The sequence below is a fragment of the Trachurus japonicus genome, chromosome 8, assembly GCF_045865225.1.
Source record: "Trachurus japonicus isolate A0001 chromosome 8, Traja_1.0".
In the NCBI taxonomy this organism is placed as follows: domain Eukaryota; kingdom Metazoa; phylum Chordata; class Actinopteri; order Carangiformes; family Carangidae; genus Trachurus; species Trachurus japonicus.
Window position 1 is genome coordinate 19,873,767 of NC_140914.1, and position 17,313 is coordinate 19,891,079.

Sequence of the window (17,313 nt, forward strand, 5' to 3'; positions counted from 1 at the left end):
ACTGTTGTGCTGCTGGACAGTTTATGGTTGATGGCCTTGCTCGGTGCCTCAACAGTCATTGTTGATGAGATGATAGTTCTCCTGTACCTGTGAGGATGTTTGGTTTTTACTTGTTCCTGGTTTATATGGACCCACTGAGGGGGTCAAGCAAGGACCTGGAAGGAGGGGGGGGCATGGTATAAGAGAATGGGAGGGTTTGAGGGTATTAGACAGGGAGACGCTCTCAGGCAGCACTCTGGGCATGGTGCCCTGCTTCCCTGTTGCTGGCCCCTTGGTACTGAGACTGGCAGCAGCATGCTGTGACTCCATCCCAGCAACAGCGTCACAAATTTGGGTTGGCTGCCACAGGATCTCTAGCCAATCAGGGCACACACAGTGCCAGATTACCTAGAGGTAGCCAATGGTAAGTCTGGATGTGCCTTGTGTCATCCCTCCCAGATGTAAATTCCTTTAAACCCACAAGGTACACAAATGGAGACCAAAACATGCAGGTCTAACTCAAAGTTACTCAAATGTGTGCACACACTTACAGTGCCTCTGTGTGTGTATGTGTTTATACAGACAGCAGAGACTTAAAAACTGTTTCTATGTTTTTCAGTGAATGTACCTCGGTGTCATGCCATCTAGGAAGTTCAGTTCAGACTTGTCAGCATCTTCAAATTACTGCATGACCAGTGTTTTACAAAGGGGTGGTAAATCACAGCTGCTGCATGTGGAGCTCTGTCATCCTCTTGTGGACAATCAGAGTAATGCAAGTGTGGCACTGTGGCATTCTGTCGTATCAAGCATTTAAAATCACAATACTGACCAGTGACCCTCATGTCAATATTAATGGTGTTTTTTTTTAAATGAGTGTATTTCATTATTTGATTTATTGTAATAATTGAATGAAATTATGACACACTTTGTTTTCCATATTTCATCTTTTTAATCGTAAAGGCCAGTCATCAAGTACCTGTTGACTATGTTATTGACCTATACTATTTCAAGCATTACATATACATTCCACTGCAAACACACTAAAGCATAGAAAAACTTGAACCTAGAAGAAAACACCTCCATAAAGATCCATGATAACAAAGGCAAATGAGAAAGAAAGAAATGTAAAAGTAGTCAGGTCATGTCATCAAAAGACCAGATTTAAATGATAAAATTGGATAATCATCATTTAGTCTTAACAGTGGTAACACAGACACCACAGATGAAAGAAATCAAGAAAAAAAGGAGGAACGTGAGAGCTATATACCAGCTCTCCACAGCCATATCCTCATTCACATCAACATGCATGATGTCATCAAAGAAGTCGCAGTGCTCCATTGTGCCTGCAAAAAGCATCAAGATTTGTTAGTGTCATCATGGAAGGACTGTGAAGGGATTTGGGGATGGAGATCAAGGGATGATGAACTGTTACCTGGTTTGGATATGTTCAGGGATAGGGTGGTGTTTACGTGTGTCACTTTGCAGGTGATGACTTTGCCTTGTAGCCAGTTGTCCTGGGACAGACGTAGGTGACTTTGGATACTGAATTTCCCACTTTCATCTCTGTTGGGTTCACTGGTGTTGTAGTCCAATAGTTCCTTTGGTCCATCATACCAGCTGACATTAATGGATGCAGGACTGAACCCAAAGACCAAGCATACAAGTTCATTTGTACCCTGAAGCAAGGTGGCTGAAGGTTTGCTGTGGATCACTGAGGCTGAACAAAGATAAAAACATAAAAGGATTAAAGGCAAAATGCTACTTTTCTTTTAAATCTTTGAGCTTACATGACTGCTATTTAGTAACGAGGCCAGACAAGAATAAGGACCATTACCAGTCAATGACAACTGTTTTAAACTCACCAAACACATTTTCTATCGACCTTTCAAACGGTTGTTTAGATGACTCGTGTCTCACAGCACATGAATATGTGGAGCTCCTGTCTTCAGCCTTGGATACATTTAGTCTGCTGAAGATTGAATAAGTCTTGCTCTCTCTCTGTTTCCATGAAGCACCATTGGTGTAGCGAGCTTCTGGCAGTCTCTGACCATTCTCTTCCCAATACACGATGATGTTGGACGGAAAATATCCAGACACCACGCAAATGAGAGTGAGGCTATCAGATGTAGAGAGCTCCGATAGAGTTGGTTGTATTATCTTCACTATTGGTTTATGCAAGACTTGGGAAAAAAAGAAGAGGAAAAAGAAAACAACAGTAAAAAATAGGTTTCATTTTAACTACTTCAGCTTTACTATTTGGATAAAGCTTATTTTGAACTCTAAAGCTTTGTTGAACCTCTAGAAATTCACAGTCACAAAGATTTGACTTAATACATAACACTACCTCTGCTTTTGCTTATCTGGTCCTTTTGGCTGTGGCTGGAGCACAGGTGCTTTGCTTCACAAGACACTTGTTTATAGTCATCCCAATCCTTTGCTGAAATATTGAAGAAACTCTGCAAAGTTTCTGTTCCATTACTGTGGCCTACTAATGGCTCAGTATAGTTATTCTGAAACTTTTGTCCATCAATTCTCCAAGTGATGGAGAAATCCTGCAGACGGACGCCGACCAGAAGGCAGGTGACAGTCAACTGTTTAATGTCCTGAACCTCCTGGAGTGGTGGTCCCTGAACATACACGCCAACTGACTGAGATGAGGCTGGGGTTACTGAAAAAATGAGATGAAATCAAAAGACAGAAAAAAGGCAACATGAGAAAAAACATATTTCACATCTTGATTGTTGATTTAGAAAGTCTGTATTAGCTGTTAAAACTTGCAAAAATGATATTTAAAAATTCTGTCTAAAACATGCAAAGGTTTAAATCATTGAAATACCTAGTTGTGTCCACAGGGGGGCAGAGCAATGCAAGAAGACAGTTATTGAAGTAAATGAATGCATTTGTGAAGTATCATCAATATTGGGGGCATTCATTTCTCCAAACATGGACAACAATTCTCTTTTTTTTACATGAAAAAACCATCAACCAAGCAGTGCATAAACTCTCTACAGAGGCCACAGGGCTGTCCGATTACTATATTTAGAGAATCGATTACTCGCGGACATAAAATGCGATAGGAATGTCCAACGGTGGGAGGTGTCTATTTGTGGCGGACATAATGAATGTATGGGAAACCCTGCATGTCTCCAAAACTTATCAGGCAGGTTTCCAGTATGTCAAGTAGCCTACTCATTGCAATGTAACAATTGCCGATGACAACCTGTGTCAAAAATGAAGACAAAAAAAAAAAAATTCAATCACGGACTTCATTATCGATTTTTTGGGGTCGGCCCTTCATTAAGGAACCAAATTCAAAAAATGTACAAACAGGCAAATTAAAATGTCAATCAGAGAATACTGAGTGTGAAATACACCAGAAGAAATATTCAAAATAATTCAATACAAAATTTGATTTTTTTTTTTCTTTTTTAACATTTTTGTATTTGAATATATATTATATTTTAGGTGATGTAAATTCAAATTAGAAGTATAATAATGTATAATAGTATAATATACCAGTTTTTTACCTGAACACATGCTGATGTTGTTGCTGACTTCTAAAGTGTCAGACACTTTACAAGTGAAGACCATCCCTCTTGTCCACTGGTTTTGAGCGACATGAAGTTCACTGGTCACTGCCACATGTCCACCTGCACCCATGGTGACATCAGTTTTTGAAGCATTTAGTGGCTGAGAGTCAGAAAACCATTCGATTTGAGGATTGAAGCCCCATCCAGTGCACAGGAGTCGCTGTGGTCCTGACTCTTGACTGGGGACCAACACAAGTTCCACAGATGGGTCCACTAAAAGGGAGACAAATTAGTGCATTAATGAAGTGAGGCATAAACTCAATGGTCATTTAGAAAGAAGAGTAACTCCTCTCACCAAAGATATTGCCTGTTGTGTTTGACGTGAAGTTTGAGGAGAAGCCTTGATTGACTGTGCAGCTGAAGTTTGTGCCATTCTTCTGATTAGCTACTGGGATAGTGAAGTGTTTAATGACTGAATAAAGGTCTGGGGTTTCAGGTAGATCAACAAACTGTTTGTCAGACATGTCAACATTGTTGGCCTGAAAGGTGACGTAGAGGTCACTTGAGGACAGTTGTGTGATGTGACACTCCAGCACATAAGGGTTCCCCTTCAACAGATCTGTGAGAGATCTCTTGATCTCCACTGATGGGACTCCAACTGCAGCTCCTGTATAATAGAGAAAGAAAAGAAAGCAAAATTATTTCTTAACAGTACCTTACAGTTATAATGTATGTGATGTTCATCTTGTCTAGTCTCCTCACCTGAAACAGGTACTCTTTCATTGGAAGAGAAACACTTATGATCAACTTTACAGGTTATCATCCCGGCCTTTTTCCACCGATTCACATCAACTGTCACATGACTGATTTTATGAGTTGTGTTATCAACCTTTTTCACAGAGCTTTCTGGTTTTCCATCCATCAGCCAAGTAATGCTGACATCAAAACCAGTGAGGACAGAGCATGTTGCAGCCACGTGAGATGCTGCTGTCATTACAGTCCTGAAGCTGGGAATCTCCACATGAATTGGTGGAGGAGAACTTGAAGAAACTGTCAGTGAAAACAACCAAGTAAAACAATCATGAAGCAAGGTGAAATACTGCGTACTTGGTTCAGTTCTAAAAAAAAAAGATATTTAAAAATTCTGACTAAAACATGCAAAGGTTTAAATCATTGAAATACCTAGTTGTGTCCACAGGGGGGCAGAGCAATGCAAGAAGACAGTTTGAAGTAAATGAATGCATTTGTGAAGTATCATCAATATTGGGGGCATTCATTTCTCCAAACATGGACAACAATTCTCTTTTTTTTTACATGAAAAAACCATCAACCAAGCAGTGCATAAACTCTCTACAGAGGCCACAGGGCTGTCCGATTACTATATTTAGAGAATCGATTACTCGCGGACATAAAATGCGATAGGAATGTCCAACGGTGGGAGGTGTCTATTCGTGGCGGACATAATGAATGTATGGGAAACCCTGCATGTCTCCAAAACTTATCAGGCAGGTTTCCAGTATGTCAAGTAGCCTACTCATTGCAATGTAACAATTGCCGATGACAACCTGTGTCAAAAATGAAGACAAAAAAAAAAAATTCAATCACGGACTTCATTATCGATTTTTTGGGGTCGGCCCTTCATTAAGGAACCAAATTCAAAAAATGTACAAACAGGCAAATTAAAATGTCAATCAGAGAATATTGAGTGGGAAATACACCAGAAGAAATATTCAAAATAATTCAATTCAAAATTTGATTTTTTTTTTTCTTTTTTAACATTTTTGTATTTGAATATATATTATATTTTAGGTGATGTAAATTCAAATTAGAAGTATAATAATGTATAATAGTATAATATACCAGTTTTTTACCTGAACACATGCTGATGTGGTTGCTGACTTCTAAAGTGTCAGACACTTTACAAGTGAAGACCATCCCTGTTGTCCACTGGTTTTGAGCGACATGAAGTTCACTGGTCACTGCCACATGTCCACCTGCACCCATGGTGACATCAGTTTTTGAAGCAGTTAGTGGCTGAGAGTCAGAAAACCATTCGATTTGAGGATTGAAGCCCCATCCAGTGCACAGGAGTCTCTGTGGTCCTGACTCTTGACTGGGGACCAACACAAGTTCCACAGATGGGTCCACTAAAAGGGAGACAAATTAGTGCATTAATGAAGATAATGTGAGGCATAAACTCAATGGTCATTTAGAAAGAAGAGTAACTCCTCTCACCAAAGATATTGCCTGTTGTGTTTGACGTGAAGTTTGAGGAGAAGCCTTGATTGACTGTGCAGCTGAAGCTTGTGCCTTTCTTCTGCTTAGCGACTGGGATTGGGAAGTGTTTAATGACTGAATAAAGGTCTGGGGTTTCAGGTAGATCAACAAACTGTTTGTCAGACATGTCAACATTGTTGGCCTGAAAGGTGACGTAGAGGTCACTTGGGGACAGTTGTGTGATGTGACACTCCAGCACATAAGGGTTCCCCTTCAACAGATCTGTGAGAGATCTCTTGATCTCCACTGATGGGACTCCAACCGCAGCTCCTGTATAATAGAGATTGAATTATTTCTTTACAGTACACTAGTTATAATGTATGTAATGTTCATCTTGTAGTTGTCTTACCTGAAACATTTACTGTCTTACTGGGTGAGAAACACTTATGATCAACTTTACAGGTTATCTTCTTGAGCTGTTTCCACTGATCCACAGCAACCGTCACTTGACTGATTTTATGAGTTATGTTATCAGCCCTTATCCATGGCTTAGATCCAGTTCCTCCAAGCATCGACCAAGTAATGCTGACATCAAAACCAGTGAGGACAGAGCATGTTGCAACCACTTGAGATCCTGCTGTCATTACAGCCCTGAAGCTGGGAATCTCCACATGAATTGGTGGAGGGGAACTTGAAGAAACTGTCAGTGAAAACAACCAAGTAAAACAATCATGAAGCAAGAACACAAATCTCCACATGAATTTAACAAGAAGTCTACACATGCACTGCAAGTACAACATATTTACCTGATAATCTTTTTCTGAATATTTTTTTTCCATTAATTTTATTATGGCAACCTTTACATAGTTCAGTTTAAAAGTAGGTATACTCACTTTCACAAATATTTGTTGTGTCTTCAAAGGTTATGTTGTTGTGAACAGCGCTGCATGTAAACCTTGAGCCTTTTTCCCACTCTTTCATTTGTGGCCGAATCTCGCTACTTAGACTGAAGGTTTCCTCCTTTTCCCCCACACTCTGAAGCTTCCTTTCAATTGGCACAGTCTTTAAAGGTTCGTTTTCCTGTTTCCATTCTACTGTCAGTTGGCCTGGAAAGAAGCTTCTAAGGGTGCAGATGAGTCGGACTGGTGAAGCTCCAATTTTACCATCCCAGGCAGGGTACAGTGTGATGTTTGGAGAGACGACCCTTAGTTCTGAGATAGAGCAGAGAGTTAGTCTTTAAACTTCTCATTATTAGATGAGAATGTACTGTATGAACTCATATAATATGTTGAATTATACATACCTTCTGATTTTGGTCAAGTTATCAACTGTATTGTTTCAGTGCTACATGTAATAACTAAGTATTTAGGTTAGATGGCAGAGTTCTACTTTCACATTGTCTGGTATTTTAAAGTCAGGTGGAGATCAGGCTGGGAGTCTGTTGCACAGATGGCGTGGCACGACAAGCAAGAGTGATTAGAGCAAGTAGCAAGCGGAAGCATTGAGTAACACCATGGTCCCAAAAATACAAAAATTATGAAGTGAAACCACACAAGGAGCAACGGTGCATCACTCACACCAGGTGTGGAGTGCGGTTGTGCCAGTAAGATATTTTAATATCTCATAACATTTTGCTTTTTTTTTTTTTTGACAAAGTCTTCAAGTGTATTAATAACACACTTAGAAACTAACCAACTGTAAAATCTTCACATTTACATATTGAGGTGAAAATGGTCTGTTGAATCCAGGTGCTGGTGGGGAACATAGCATCACATTACATTATAAAATAAGATAAAAAAGATACAGTTTTAATAGAAATATTTGAAGTGAAAGTAGATGAAACCTGTTCAAAAGAGAGAAAACCTGCAAATCAATCCTCATGTTAACATTCACAAAACAAAACAAAATACTTTTGTAACATTTTTTAAGTTGAAATTCTTGTTAATGAAAAGAAAAAAAAGATTAATTACATGATGTTGTGAGTATATAAGAAAACAAAAACATATGAGAAATATTCTCATTCACATAAGGTTCGCTTTGTTTCATTTGACCTGAAATGACAGAAAAAAACATGAATTAGTAAAATTCACTGAAATGATCAAATCCCTATTTGTTGCCACCTTAAAATGTGAATACCTATGTACTATACAAACAATTCATGACAATAACAGTTACAAACATTACATACACAGTTACAACCTATAATATTACAATATAAACCCAAATACTGAATGCTTGTCTAAAGTATGTCTAATAATGTTTAAGTAAAACATTATTTACTAAGACAAATAATTTATTACCTCATTATTGTTAAATAAAGTTCTGCACCATAAATGTACATTATTTGTAAAACAAATATAAATCACATAAATGTAAATTAATTCGGGGAAATCATATGCTAGACAACTAGCCTCTGTTTTAGGGTGTTGCTACATTAATTACTCTTAAATTAAGAGGAAATCATATTATTGGATCATGCTGAATATACAGAAAAATTGCAAGTTTCAATTTGAATTTTGGATAAGAGGTTTCAATACCTACAACATATATTTAGACACAAAACAGATTGATTGTAACAACCTTTAAATATTATCTGCAAATCTCTTTATGATTAATAATGTTGACTGTGATTCATTATTTTTCCTGCTGTTCTTTTACTGTGATATGGATCTCCATCGGTCTGAAATAAAGAACCCTATCACTGTATGGAGCTACAAGTGTTGCTGTTGTTGTTGTTATAGATATTGAGCAGAATTGTTAATTAATTAATTCACGACCGCAAAAACGAGTCAAACATTCAACTATGACGTTGTATGTTATATTTTTGAATAGGTGATTCAATTTACCCAGTTGTGTTAAATTCATATCGGTGCATGTCTCAATTATATAAACTCACTGTTACCTTGAAGGCAGTGGTTCCAATGGTGAAGAGCAGAGTGATGAGGAAAAGAAGGATGAAGGTGATGGCTGTGCTTCCCATGTAATCTTCCTCTTCCTCTATGGTACTGTCTGGATCAAATTCTATCCCTGGATCTAGTATAAAGTAAATTCTCAGTTAACATCAAGACAACACACACCAAACTTTGAATAAAGAAATCAACATATTTATAACCTCATTGATATGAGTGCACTGTAAAGCCAATGGTCTTTGTAAAAATACTGACCATGTCGATTTAAAGGACCATACCAATTTGCTTATGAAAGACTCCATTATTGATGGTGCATGACTTGACTTGTGAGTCGGTACATTTTTCATTTGATTGAGAAACACAGATCTATAGTTATTCATCTAACTTGTGTTTGGGATGCAAGACCCACTAGAAGAAACACACATACACAAGGACAGGTTACACACTGTTTACACAACATCTACAAACACAAATTAAAAAACATGATATGCTCTATAGACTTTTTATCTAAAGGTTAGTGAGGTGTTTTTGCAGCATTTCGCTAGTGATTACATTATGATGTTGAAAGTTTGATATATTGTTACTGTCACTAGTTTGACTGTGAAACATCCTTCAAGTACAGCAATTATTTTTTTGCATTGCAATTTTTAGTGTGACTACACATATAATCAACATGTAGCTCAAACATTGGTTGAATAAAGACATGAATTAACTGCATGGGACAAAACAACAACAGAGTTACAAAGTGCTTTTTTTATTTTGATTTTGAATCTGCATTAAAAAGACAAACACACAACAATGTATCACAAGCAACAAACATTTAACAACAAACAGCAGAGGACACACCAACACAACATAACATCTAGTGGGCCTTGCACGTCTCAGGGATGTTCATGTTGAGGTTGACCAGGTTGTTTTTTCAAATGAACTGTGCCCAATGGATCTGACAATGGCTTTAGTATTGCTGATCACAGATTGGTGGTAAACAACACAACTATACACCATGTCGTTGTTTTTCCACTCATCGAGGTCGAGTGATAACTGGCCATAAGCGTAGTAGGATCCATTGCTTTTGACAGGGTTTGTAATACTAATCTTGTATTTTGAGTCTGCTGCCTCATCATTGACAAGCCAAGACACCAAAACCTCCTGAGGAAAGAAGTCTTTCACATAGCAAGTCAGGGTCACTGTGTTTGTTCTAGTATGTTCTACTGGTGGGAGCATATACACAGAAGGGCGCTGAATGTCTCCTCCTGAAAGCATCAGAGAACAATTAGCCATTCTGCTGCATCCTGCTGCTTAATCAAAGTGTTTACAAGAAGTGATCTCTGCACTGACAGACACCCACAAATAACACTCATAACATTATGATAATTAATAAATAGTCTTACCAATTTTCCTCTCATAGGCTTTCTTCAATGGCTCTGGTGAACTGTTATCTTCAACAACACAGACAAATTTTTCTCCGTTGCTCCACTCGTCATATGTGACTTTAAGTGAACTGCTTGCTGGTTTTCCATTAGAGGGGGTTGCTTTGGTGGGAGGGACCTCTTCTCCATTTTTATCCTGCCAATAAACTCTATCAGCAAATATCTTGTTCCCCTTGACCTGACATTTTACAGTTCCGTTGCCATGCAGAAAAATATCCTCCAATTTGGGGCCTTCAATGTGAATGTCTCTCTCTAAACCAGAACAACCTGAAAACACATATCAACAGACCATATCAATAAACATCAATGGCTAAGAACTACTGAAGATGAAATTCAATTAAAATAAATGTTGGAAAGCAAAATTTACTGACCATCAATCGTGATCGCTGATGAGTTAGTAAATACATCTCCTTTGTCGTCTTTCCCCTTGAACTCACATTTAAACCTGGCGCCACAAAATCCATCATTAGACGGGAATGTTAGGAAACTTGCTACATTGTACACCTTAGTTCCATTCGCCAACTTTCCTTCCCCAACAGGTGTTTTGACCTCGATTACTTTGCTGGTGATTTCTTCATCATTTTTCAGCCATTTGATTTCATAATCTTTTGGTGAAAAATTGTTGGCAAAGCAAGAGAGGGAAGCCTCGTCAGAAGAGACCATCAGTGTAAGAGTTGGCGCCTGATAAAACCCCGCTGAAAAACAAACACATTCACAAATATATGGATACATGTTTATGTGCAGAAGCTGGAGCACAGGGCACATCTTTCTTTGTATGAGAGATGAACAATGTCAATGTAATTTAAATTTACAGTAGATTTAGATTAGAATATAGCCAAGTTCATGACTTTTCCTTACTGCTGTACACAACATACAACTTGGTCTGACTCTAACTAGTCAAAGTGAAAACATTTACATAATTGGACAGTAGATCTTATGCTTGTTTGTACATATACACTGACTTTTTAGTATGAGCGAATGATTTAATGTGCACGTTCATGATAAACATACAGAAATATTAAGAAGACAAATGGGAAGAAGCAGAGCACACTTCAAAGTTTTGTTCTTAGTCATAGCATAATAGTATATGTAGAAAATAAATACATACAAGGAATCATTAGCTTATGCACTTAAACTTGCTACCACGTGTACTAAGTTAACTCTGGTTAGGATGTAGTATCTACCTATGAAATATTGTATCGAGTTATCTGCTCTATTATGTGTTTGTCTCTTGATAAAATGTTTTTTTTTGTTTGTTTTGCATAAAGTATTTTATCTACACTCAGTGCACATATTATTTTAGTGATATTTTATTTTATATTATATTTTTGGCTAAATTATGCGATTTGAAATGGTTATTTAATACACCAAATAACATTATATGACTTGCGTTTCAAGGTTATTTGTGTGTCTTCATCAGAAGTTGCATCATGGTTGATTCAGTTTAATTGATTGATATCTTATTCTACCTAAATTATTCTTAAAAATCTATCAATTAAGAATTGCAAGATTTATTGTATAATATTACCAAACTGCTTATGCATTGTCATATTCTGTAATTCTGTAATAATTACATCTGATTTAACATTTACATTTACTCAGATGCATTCATCTATTAAAAAAAAGGGCCATTACAAAAGGTCAGATGCATTAAAATTGTTGGACAATTAAAACACAGCTCACAGCTTTGTCAAGTGAAACAACTTATTCAAATCAACTTCCAAAAAAGCATTTATGGAGAGTGTAAATTAGATCTTACGTGGCTTTGTGATGGTTAAGGTCTGTGCTTTTCCTGCAGGATGTGACACAGCGCACTGGTAAAACAACCCTGCATCCCAGTCCTGTCGCCTTACTCGAATTTGACTGATTTCCATATAAGTGTTTTTTTCCCTTTCTGGAGGGTACTGAATAAAGTCCGTTAAGGCTGTCCCATTTTCGTTCCATGTGAAAGTCAGTGATGCCGGTGCAAAGCCGGTGGCAAGGCAGCCAATACTGACCATATCTCCAGTCTCTGGACCACATGGTATCAGAGGAAACACAGTTGGTCTTGACACATCTGATTCTGATAAAGGAAAAACCCCACAGTGGAATTAAAATAAAGATATGGCATTTTTCACCAGGCATCTGTTAAACATGCAGAAGCCAACTGAGCTCATTCATGGATCAACGCTCAGCATGTAAGACATTACCTTTAAAATGTTGAATGATGAAATTTCAAGTAACCTCCATACAAAGAGCTTTATGTTTCTCTATCCCATTTATTTAAAAGTTTTTTGTTGTGCCAAGATTAACCTCCCTCAATAATATAAATTGTGGCAATATTGTGTTATTCTAGATACAAATTGGTGAAATACTTTCAATGCATAACTTCGACAATATTCATTAATAAGTTTTTGAATTTGAAGGAAGGAAGGTGTAAAGTCAGTGAAGATTCATCAAGTGAGTTGATGGCATTTTCTGGCAAAAATGTATCATTTTTGTTCAAATTCAGCAATTTTATATGAGATAAAAAGTGTTCTTACCTGATGAAACGGTTACCATTGTACCCTTTCCCCAGTAGTCAAGAGCACCGTATTAGCACAGTGCTGAATCTACTTAGCTCTTAGTATAAAAAGGCTACAGCTCAGTGGCGTCATTAGGCCTATTTTAGGGGGGCTTCAGCCCCCCTAAAATATTCTTAAGCCCCCCCAAATAATTTGGTGTTCTTTTATTATGTGACTTTATATATATATATATGTGACATATATTCTCCTTTTAAGAACCCCCAGCTGTCATCGCATTTGTCTCTTGTTATTTCTGATTTGTTTAATTTAATTAGTTTGTTGAGTGTGTGACCACCCCCCTCCCAGCTGTGAGTTGGTTGCGCCCATGTAGCGGCGGCTTGTTTGAAGCTCCGCTCCGAGCCTGCAGTGACGGGCTGCAGGAGCTCTGATGTCAACAGAGGGAGAGTCAGTCCAACTGTAGCTAAAAGTAGGACCAGCAGGCATCAGACAGTAAGCTAAAGCTATACATCTCTAAATAGCAGTGTTGATGTCAAAATGACCGCAATATTTTTTTTTAATTAATGTGAAATATTAATCGCGTTGTAAACAGGTCAGTTTTAAAGCTAGAGCGAAGATACAGATATTATATGAAACCAGGAGATGCTAGGCTTCTGTTGGTACCAACCATGCCATGATAGTTTGTCAGAAAACGGGCTAAATAATGCTCCAAAGTTCGGCTAGATTCTGGTGGGGAAAACTTTTAAACGGGGATCCTGAACACTCCTGTCATCATGTCTCTCTCTCTCTCTCTCTCTCTCTCTCTCTCTCTCTCTTTCTCTTTGTCTCATGTGCCGTGTGTGTGTGTGTGTGTGTGTGTGTGTGTGTGTGTGTGTGTGTGTGTGTGTGTGTGTGTGTGTGTGTGTGTGTGTGTGTGTGTGTGCTGTGTATGTGTGTAATGTGTTAACATGCATCTGGTACTTTGTAGCTTGGCTGTGTTAAAGAAAATAACATTTAGCAGTAAAAACTGATTATTTAATGGATCAATTTAAAATACTAATGATATCTGGTGACACTGCAGCAGCTCAGACAGACAGGGAGAGAAATGCTGTAGGGAGAGGCCAGACAGAGACATGCCCTGAAGATGCAGAAGATCAGGTAAGACAGAGGAATATAAAACAGCATGATAACAATATATAGGTAGGCTAGTCCAAATAAAACTACTAATAAAAGCAGAATATTCAAATTAAATGATTCTCAGGGTCAGTCATTTAAACCACCCCCAAATGTCTATTTCAGCTCAGAAAAAAAAAAATCTGAAATTTCTTGTGAAGGTCCTGGTTGTGTAGAAGATGAAGGGATTTCTAGGGGGAAATGTGCATATAAATATCTGCTCCAGTTGGAGTCGCACTTCATTTCTGTTGTCTGGTCTTATTTGAATGGGAAAATGTGAGGAGGTCTGGGTGAAATCAAAATGAGCCAAAAACAGCTGTATTTGGATGGAGTGTATAACCATTATGACACAGGCTACTAGTGAAATATAATTAGTTTTCCAGTCTGGTACGTCAAATTCCGCCTGGACATATCCATGATAGTCAAAGATCTGAAAAATTACTCAGGTTAACTTTTTTAGCATCTACTTTTACCCAGTTACCTACTACTTTACTTATTCCTCAATTCAACTAGCCCATGATTCAATACTCTAAATTTACTCTAAATTCTAAATATTGTGTTTTTTCCGGGCCATTGTGAAAGTTCGTGCTTGCGCACTACATTCACTCATATCCTGTGCATCTACTGGGGGCTAAGCCCCCCCTGTCCTTAAAACCTAGTGACGCCCCTGCTACAGCTGCTACTGCCGAGTGCAAAAAGTCTACCAGAAATTGAGTTAATACAAATCTTATAAAATCCATTGAAATGACCTAAAACGCATCAGCCATGAATGTCATAAATCATTGTGTTCTACTGAGATTATCACTGTTTGACTTTTTACCATATATATTGTGTAAAACCTATTCCCTCTTGAACTGAGACTTAAGATAACGAGAAGTTTCAATATAACTTAAACAAGACACTTCACATTCTGAAATTGTGCATTTTAAATGGTATAAATCTTACCTGATGACACAGTTACCATTGTGCCTTTCCCCCAGTAGTCTAGAGCCCAGTTGTCACAGTTAAGAGAGTCAATTCACACTTGTCACAACAACTCATTACTCTAGTAACCCATTCCTTCATGCCAGAGTTTGGTTTGAACAATTGTTCTTGAGTGTGCTGAACACATTTAAAATACATTTTTCAATAAATTCATAACCTGCAAAGTGTCACAGCTGCATTTCTAAAAAATACAGAGATAAAAAAAGTCAAAATAAGAGAGAAAAGAAAACTTGCTTACTTGATCTAACTGTGACCATCAAAAGCATCATCACAGTGTGTTAACACATTCACCATTCAAAAATGAGCTTATAAAGCTCTTGACTTTGACCTAAATGTGCAGAATTTAATAATGAAATATTATATATGAAATATATATGAAGATAAAATAAAGATTATTTTACCTGATGTGACAGTCACCAGTGTTCATTTCCCCAGTCATCTAGTCAGTGACGGTTTTAAATAGCACATACTGTACGTGCATCTACAAGCTTGAATCATCTATTGAATAGTCAGTATGACATATACCTCAACTTTGACCTTTGAATCGTATTTACAGTTTAAACTAACAGAAATGTGACCGTAACCTATAATTCAGTCAATATTAATGTAATTTGATTGTTACTCACCAGAAGTCACGGTGACACATGTCCCTTTCCGCAGTAGCCCTCACACTATGCCGTAACTCACATTTTACAATCTGATCCTAATACAAATAAGTTAAATGCTTTTTAAATAAAGGAATGCAAGGTTTCACTGACAAAGCAGTTTCCACTTTACATCTGTTAACCATGTTAACCATTTCCCTTATTCAATTTCTGAGGTCAGGGTTACATAAAATTAAGTGTGTTTACCAGCGGTTAGCAATTTCCTCTTTGTCAGACCCTCATATCAGCCCCAGTTCTTGTAGCAGGGAAGTTAACACAACCAGATGAACTAGATTCATATGAATAAGCATTAAGTCACATTTTTGCCAGCTTTTGATGTACAGTACACCACAAGTATGAAACTTAACATTCTGGTGTAGCCTAATACAAATAATACAAACCTTTACTTCACAATTCAATCGACAGTGTTTCTAAATATTATGTAGATTTATGGTTATGTTAAGATGCACTCATGGCAACTGCAGCTAATGTGCCAGACCACTCAAATCAATAATGATAAAGGCAAATGGTAATATTGCTTTAACCATCAAGTAGTTTTTCTGAAATTAGTGGTGTGGCAGCAGAAACACAACAACTGAAATATCAACTCAAGTGGTATACTTACATTATCCATTACAGAGGCATCAACACATAACAACACATCATGCATTGTGCTTGCAATGAAAGACAGAACAGTGGCACAATTAAAATAACCTGAGTAGTATCCTGTACTCTCATCTCCCTATAGTAAGAAGGGACACCATAACTTCAGCATTTACCACGGGAACAGTCTCAGTGGCTCAGTGGTTATAGGGCTATATTTGAATGCTGTAAAATGAGATAGCTGTGACCTTAAACAAAGTAACTGCAGATGAAGCTGTGGAGTAGACTGTTCCAAAACTGTGGGATCCAGATCTGTGGAACTGGTTTCCATTTCAGTCATACACAGTGGTGTTCATACTGTCATAATCAAAATTGTCAATCAAATTTAATTTACATTGTTTTTGAACAAATACAATTCCACCATTCAGAGCAGCTTCAGTCTGTTAATTGGCTGCGTACTGTTGTGGTAAGTTTTGCAAACAGCAACCACAAGGATGCACATGTGATCTTTTTATTTTGCCTCTGATTTCATTTTCACTTGTTCTTTTTTTTTTCTTTTTTTGATTAACACATTTCAAGTATTGGTATTTTTATATTTTTGTTGATTTTTCCAGTTTCCTATCAGGTTATCAAGGTGACAAGTTTTTTTTTCTTAGTTGTGCTTTTGTCACATTTCGAAATAAATAAAGTTTTATTGCCATATCCAGAGATGGACAGAGTACTCGACCCCAGTACTTGAGTAAGAGTACAAATATTACTAGTCAAAATTTACTCCGTTACAAGTAAAAGTAGCTCAGTCGACATGTTACTCGAGTAAGAGTAAAAAAGTACTTGCTTTTAAAGTTACTTAAGTATCCAAAAGTACATGCTTTTAAATTTACTTTAAGTAAAAGTAAGAGTAAATTTCTTATTTTTCACATCAATGAATTACTATAATTTTTTCTAAATGAATTAAAGGACCTTTTAACTCTTGTTTCTGAGAATTAAGTCTTTGAAACCACCTGCACTGATGTGCTGCTTTTAGGGGTTAGGGTTTCCTTCTTTGACAAACACAGCTTGTGTTCATAGTATTTTAGAAAAAAAAAGAAAGAGCAGACCTGAAAGTAGCGAGTACTTTTCAGCCTTCCTAGAAATTAACTCGAGTAAAAGTAAAAATATTTGTCTTGGAAATGTATTCAAGTAAGAGTAATAAGTACCAAAGAAATCTAATATTCAAGTAAAGTACAAATCCTCTGGATATGTACAGTACTCAAGTAGATTTACTCCGTTACTGTCCACCACTGGCCATATCACTGTGGCCACATTAGATACAATGAGTGAGAGTGGCACTTATTTATAATCTTGGTAACACAAATATGGCCCGC

At 37.3% G+C, this 17,313-nt stretch overlaps 1 protein-coding gene across 1 annotated transcript; it reads right to left on the reverse strand.

Annotated features, from left to right (window-relative positions):
- Positions 1–904: 904 nt before the first annotated feature.
- On the reverse strand, positions 905–6,749 carry LOC146983113 (uncharacterized). Its single transcript, XM_085784541.1, has 11 exons — positions 6,620–6,749; positions 6,136–6,426; positions 5,745–6,056; positions 5,381–5,656; positions 4,272–4,559; positions 3,865–4,176; positions 3,507–3,782; positions 2,324–2,647; positions 1,842–2,159; positions 1,412–1,696; positions 905–1,322 (listed from the first exon to the last, which is right to left on the reverse strand). The coding sequence occupies exons 1-11, from the start codon at positions 6,705–6,707 to the stop codon at positions 1,165–1,167; spliced, it is 2,928 nt and encodes a 975-aa protein (XP_085640667.1). The 5' UTR covers positions 6,708–6,749; the 3' UTR covers positions 905–1,164.
- Positions 6,750–17,313: the final 10,564 nt, after the last annotated feature.

Coding starts and splice junctions, on each gene's coding strand:
- LOC146983113 (XM_085784541.1), bottom strand. CDS start 6,707: ATGAAAGAGTGGGAAAAAGGCTCAAGGTTTACATGCAGCGCTGTTCAC. Junction 4,177..4,271: donor TGAAAGAGTACCTGTTTCAG/GTGAGGAGACTA, acceptor TCTATTATACAG/GAGCTGCAGTTGGAGTCCCA. Junction 2,160..2,323: donor CCAGATAAGCAAAAGCAGAG/GTAGTGTTATGT, acceptor TTTTTTCCCAAG/TCTTGCATAAACCAATAGTG.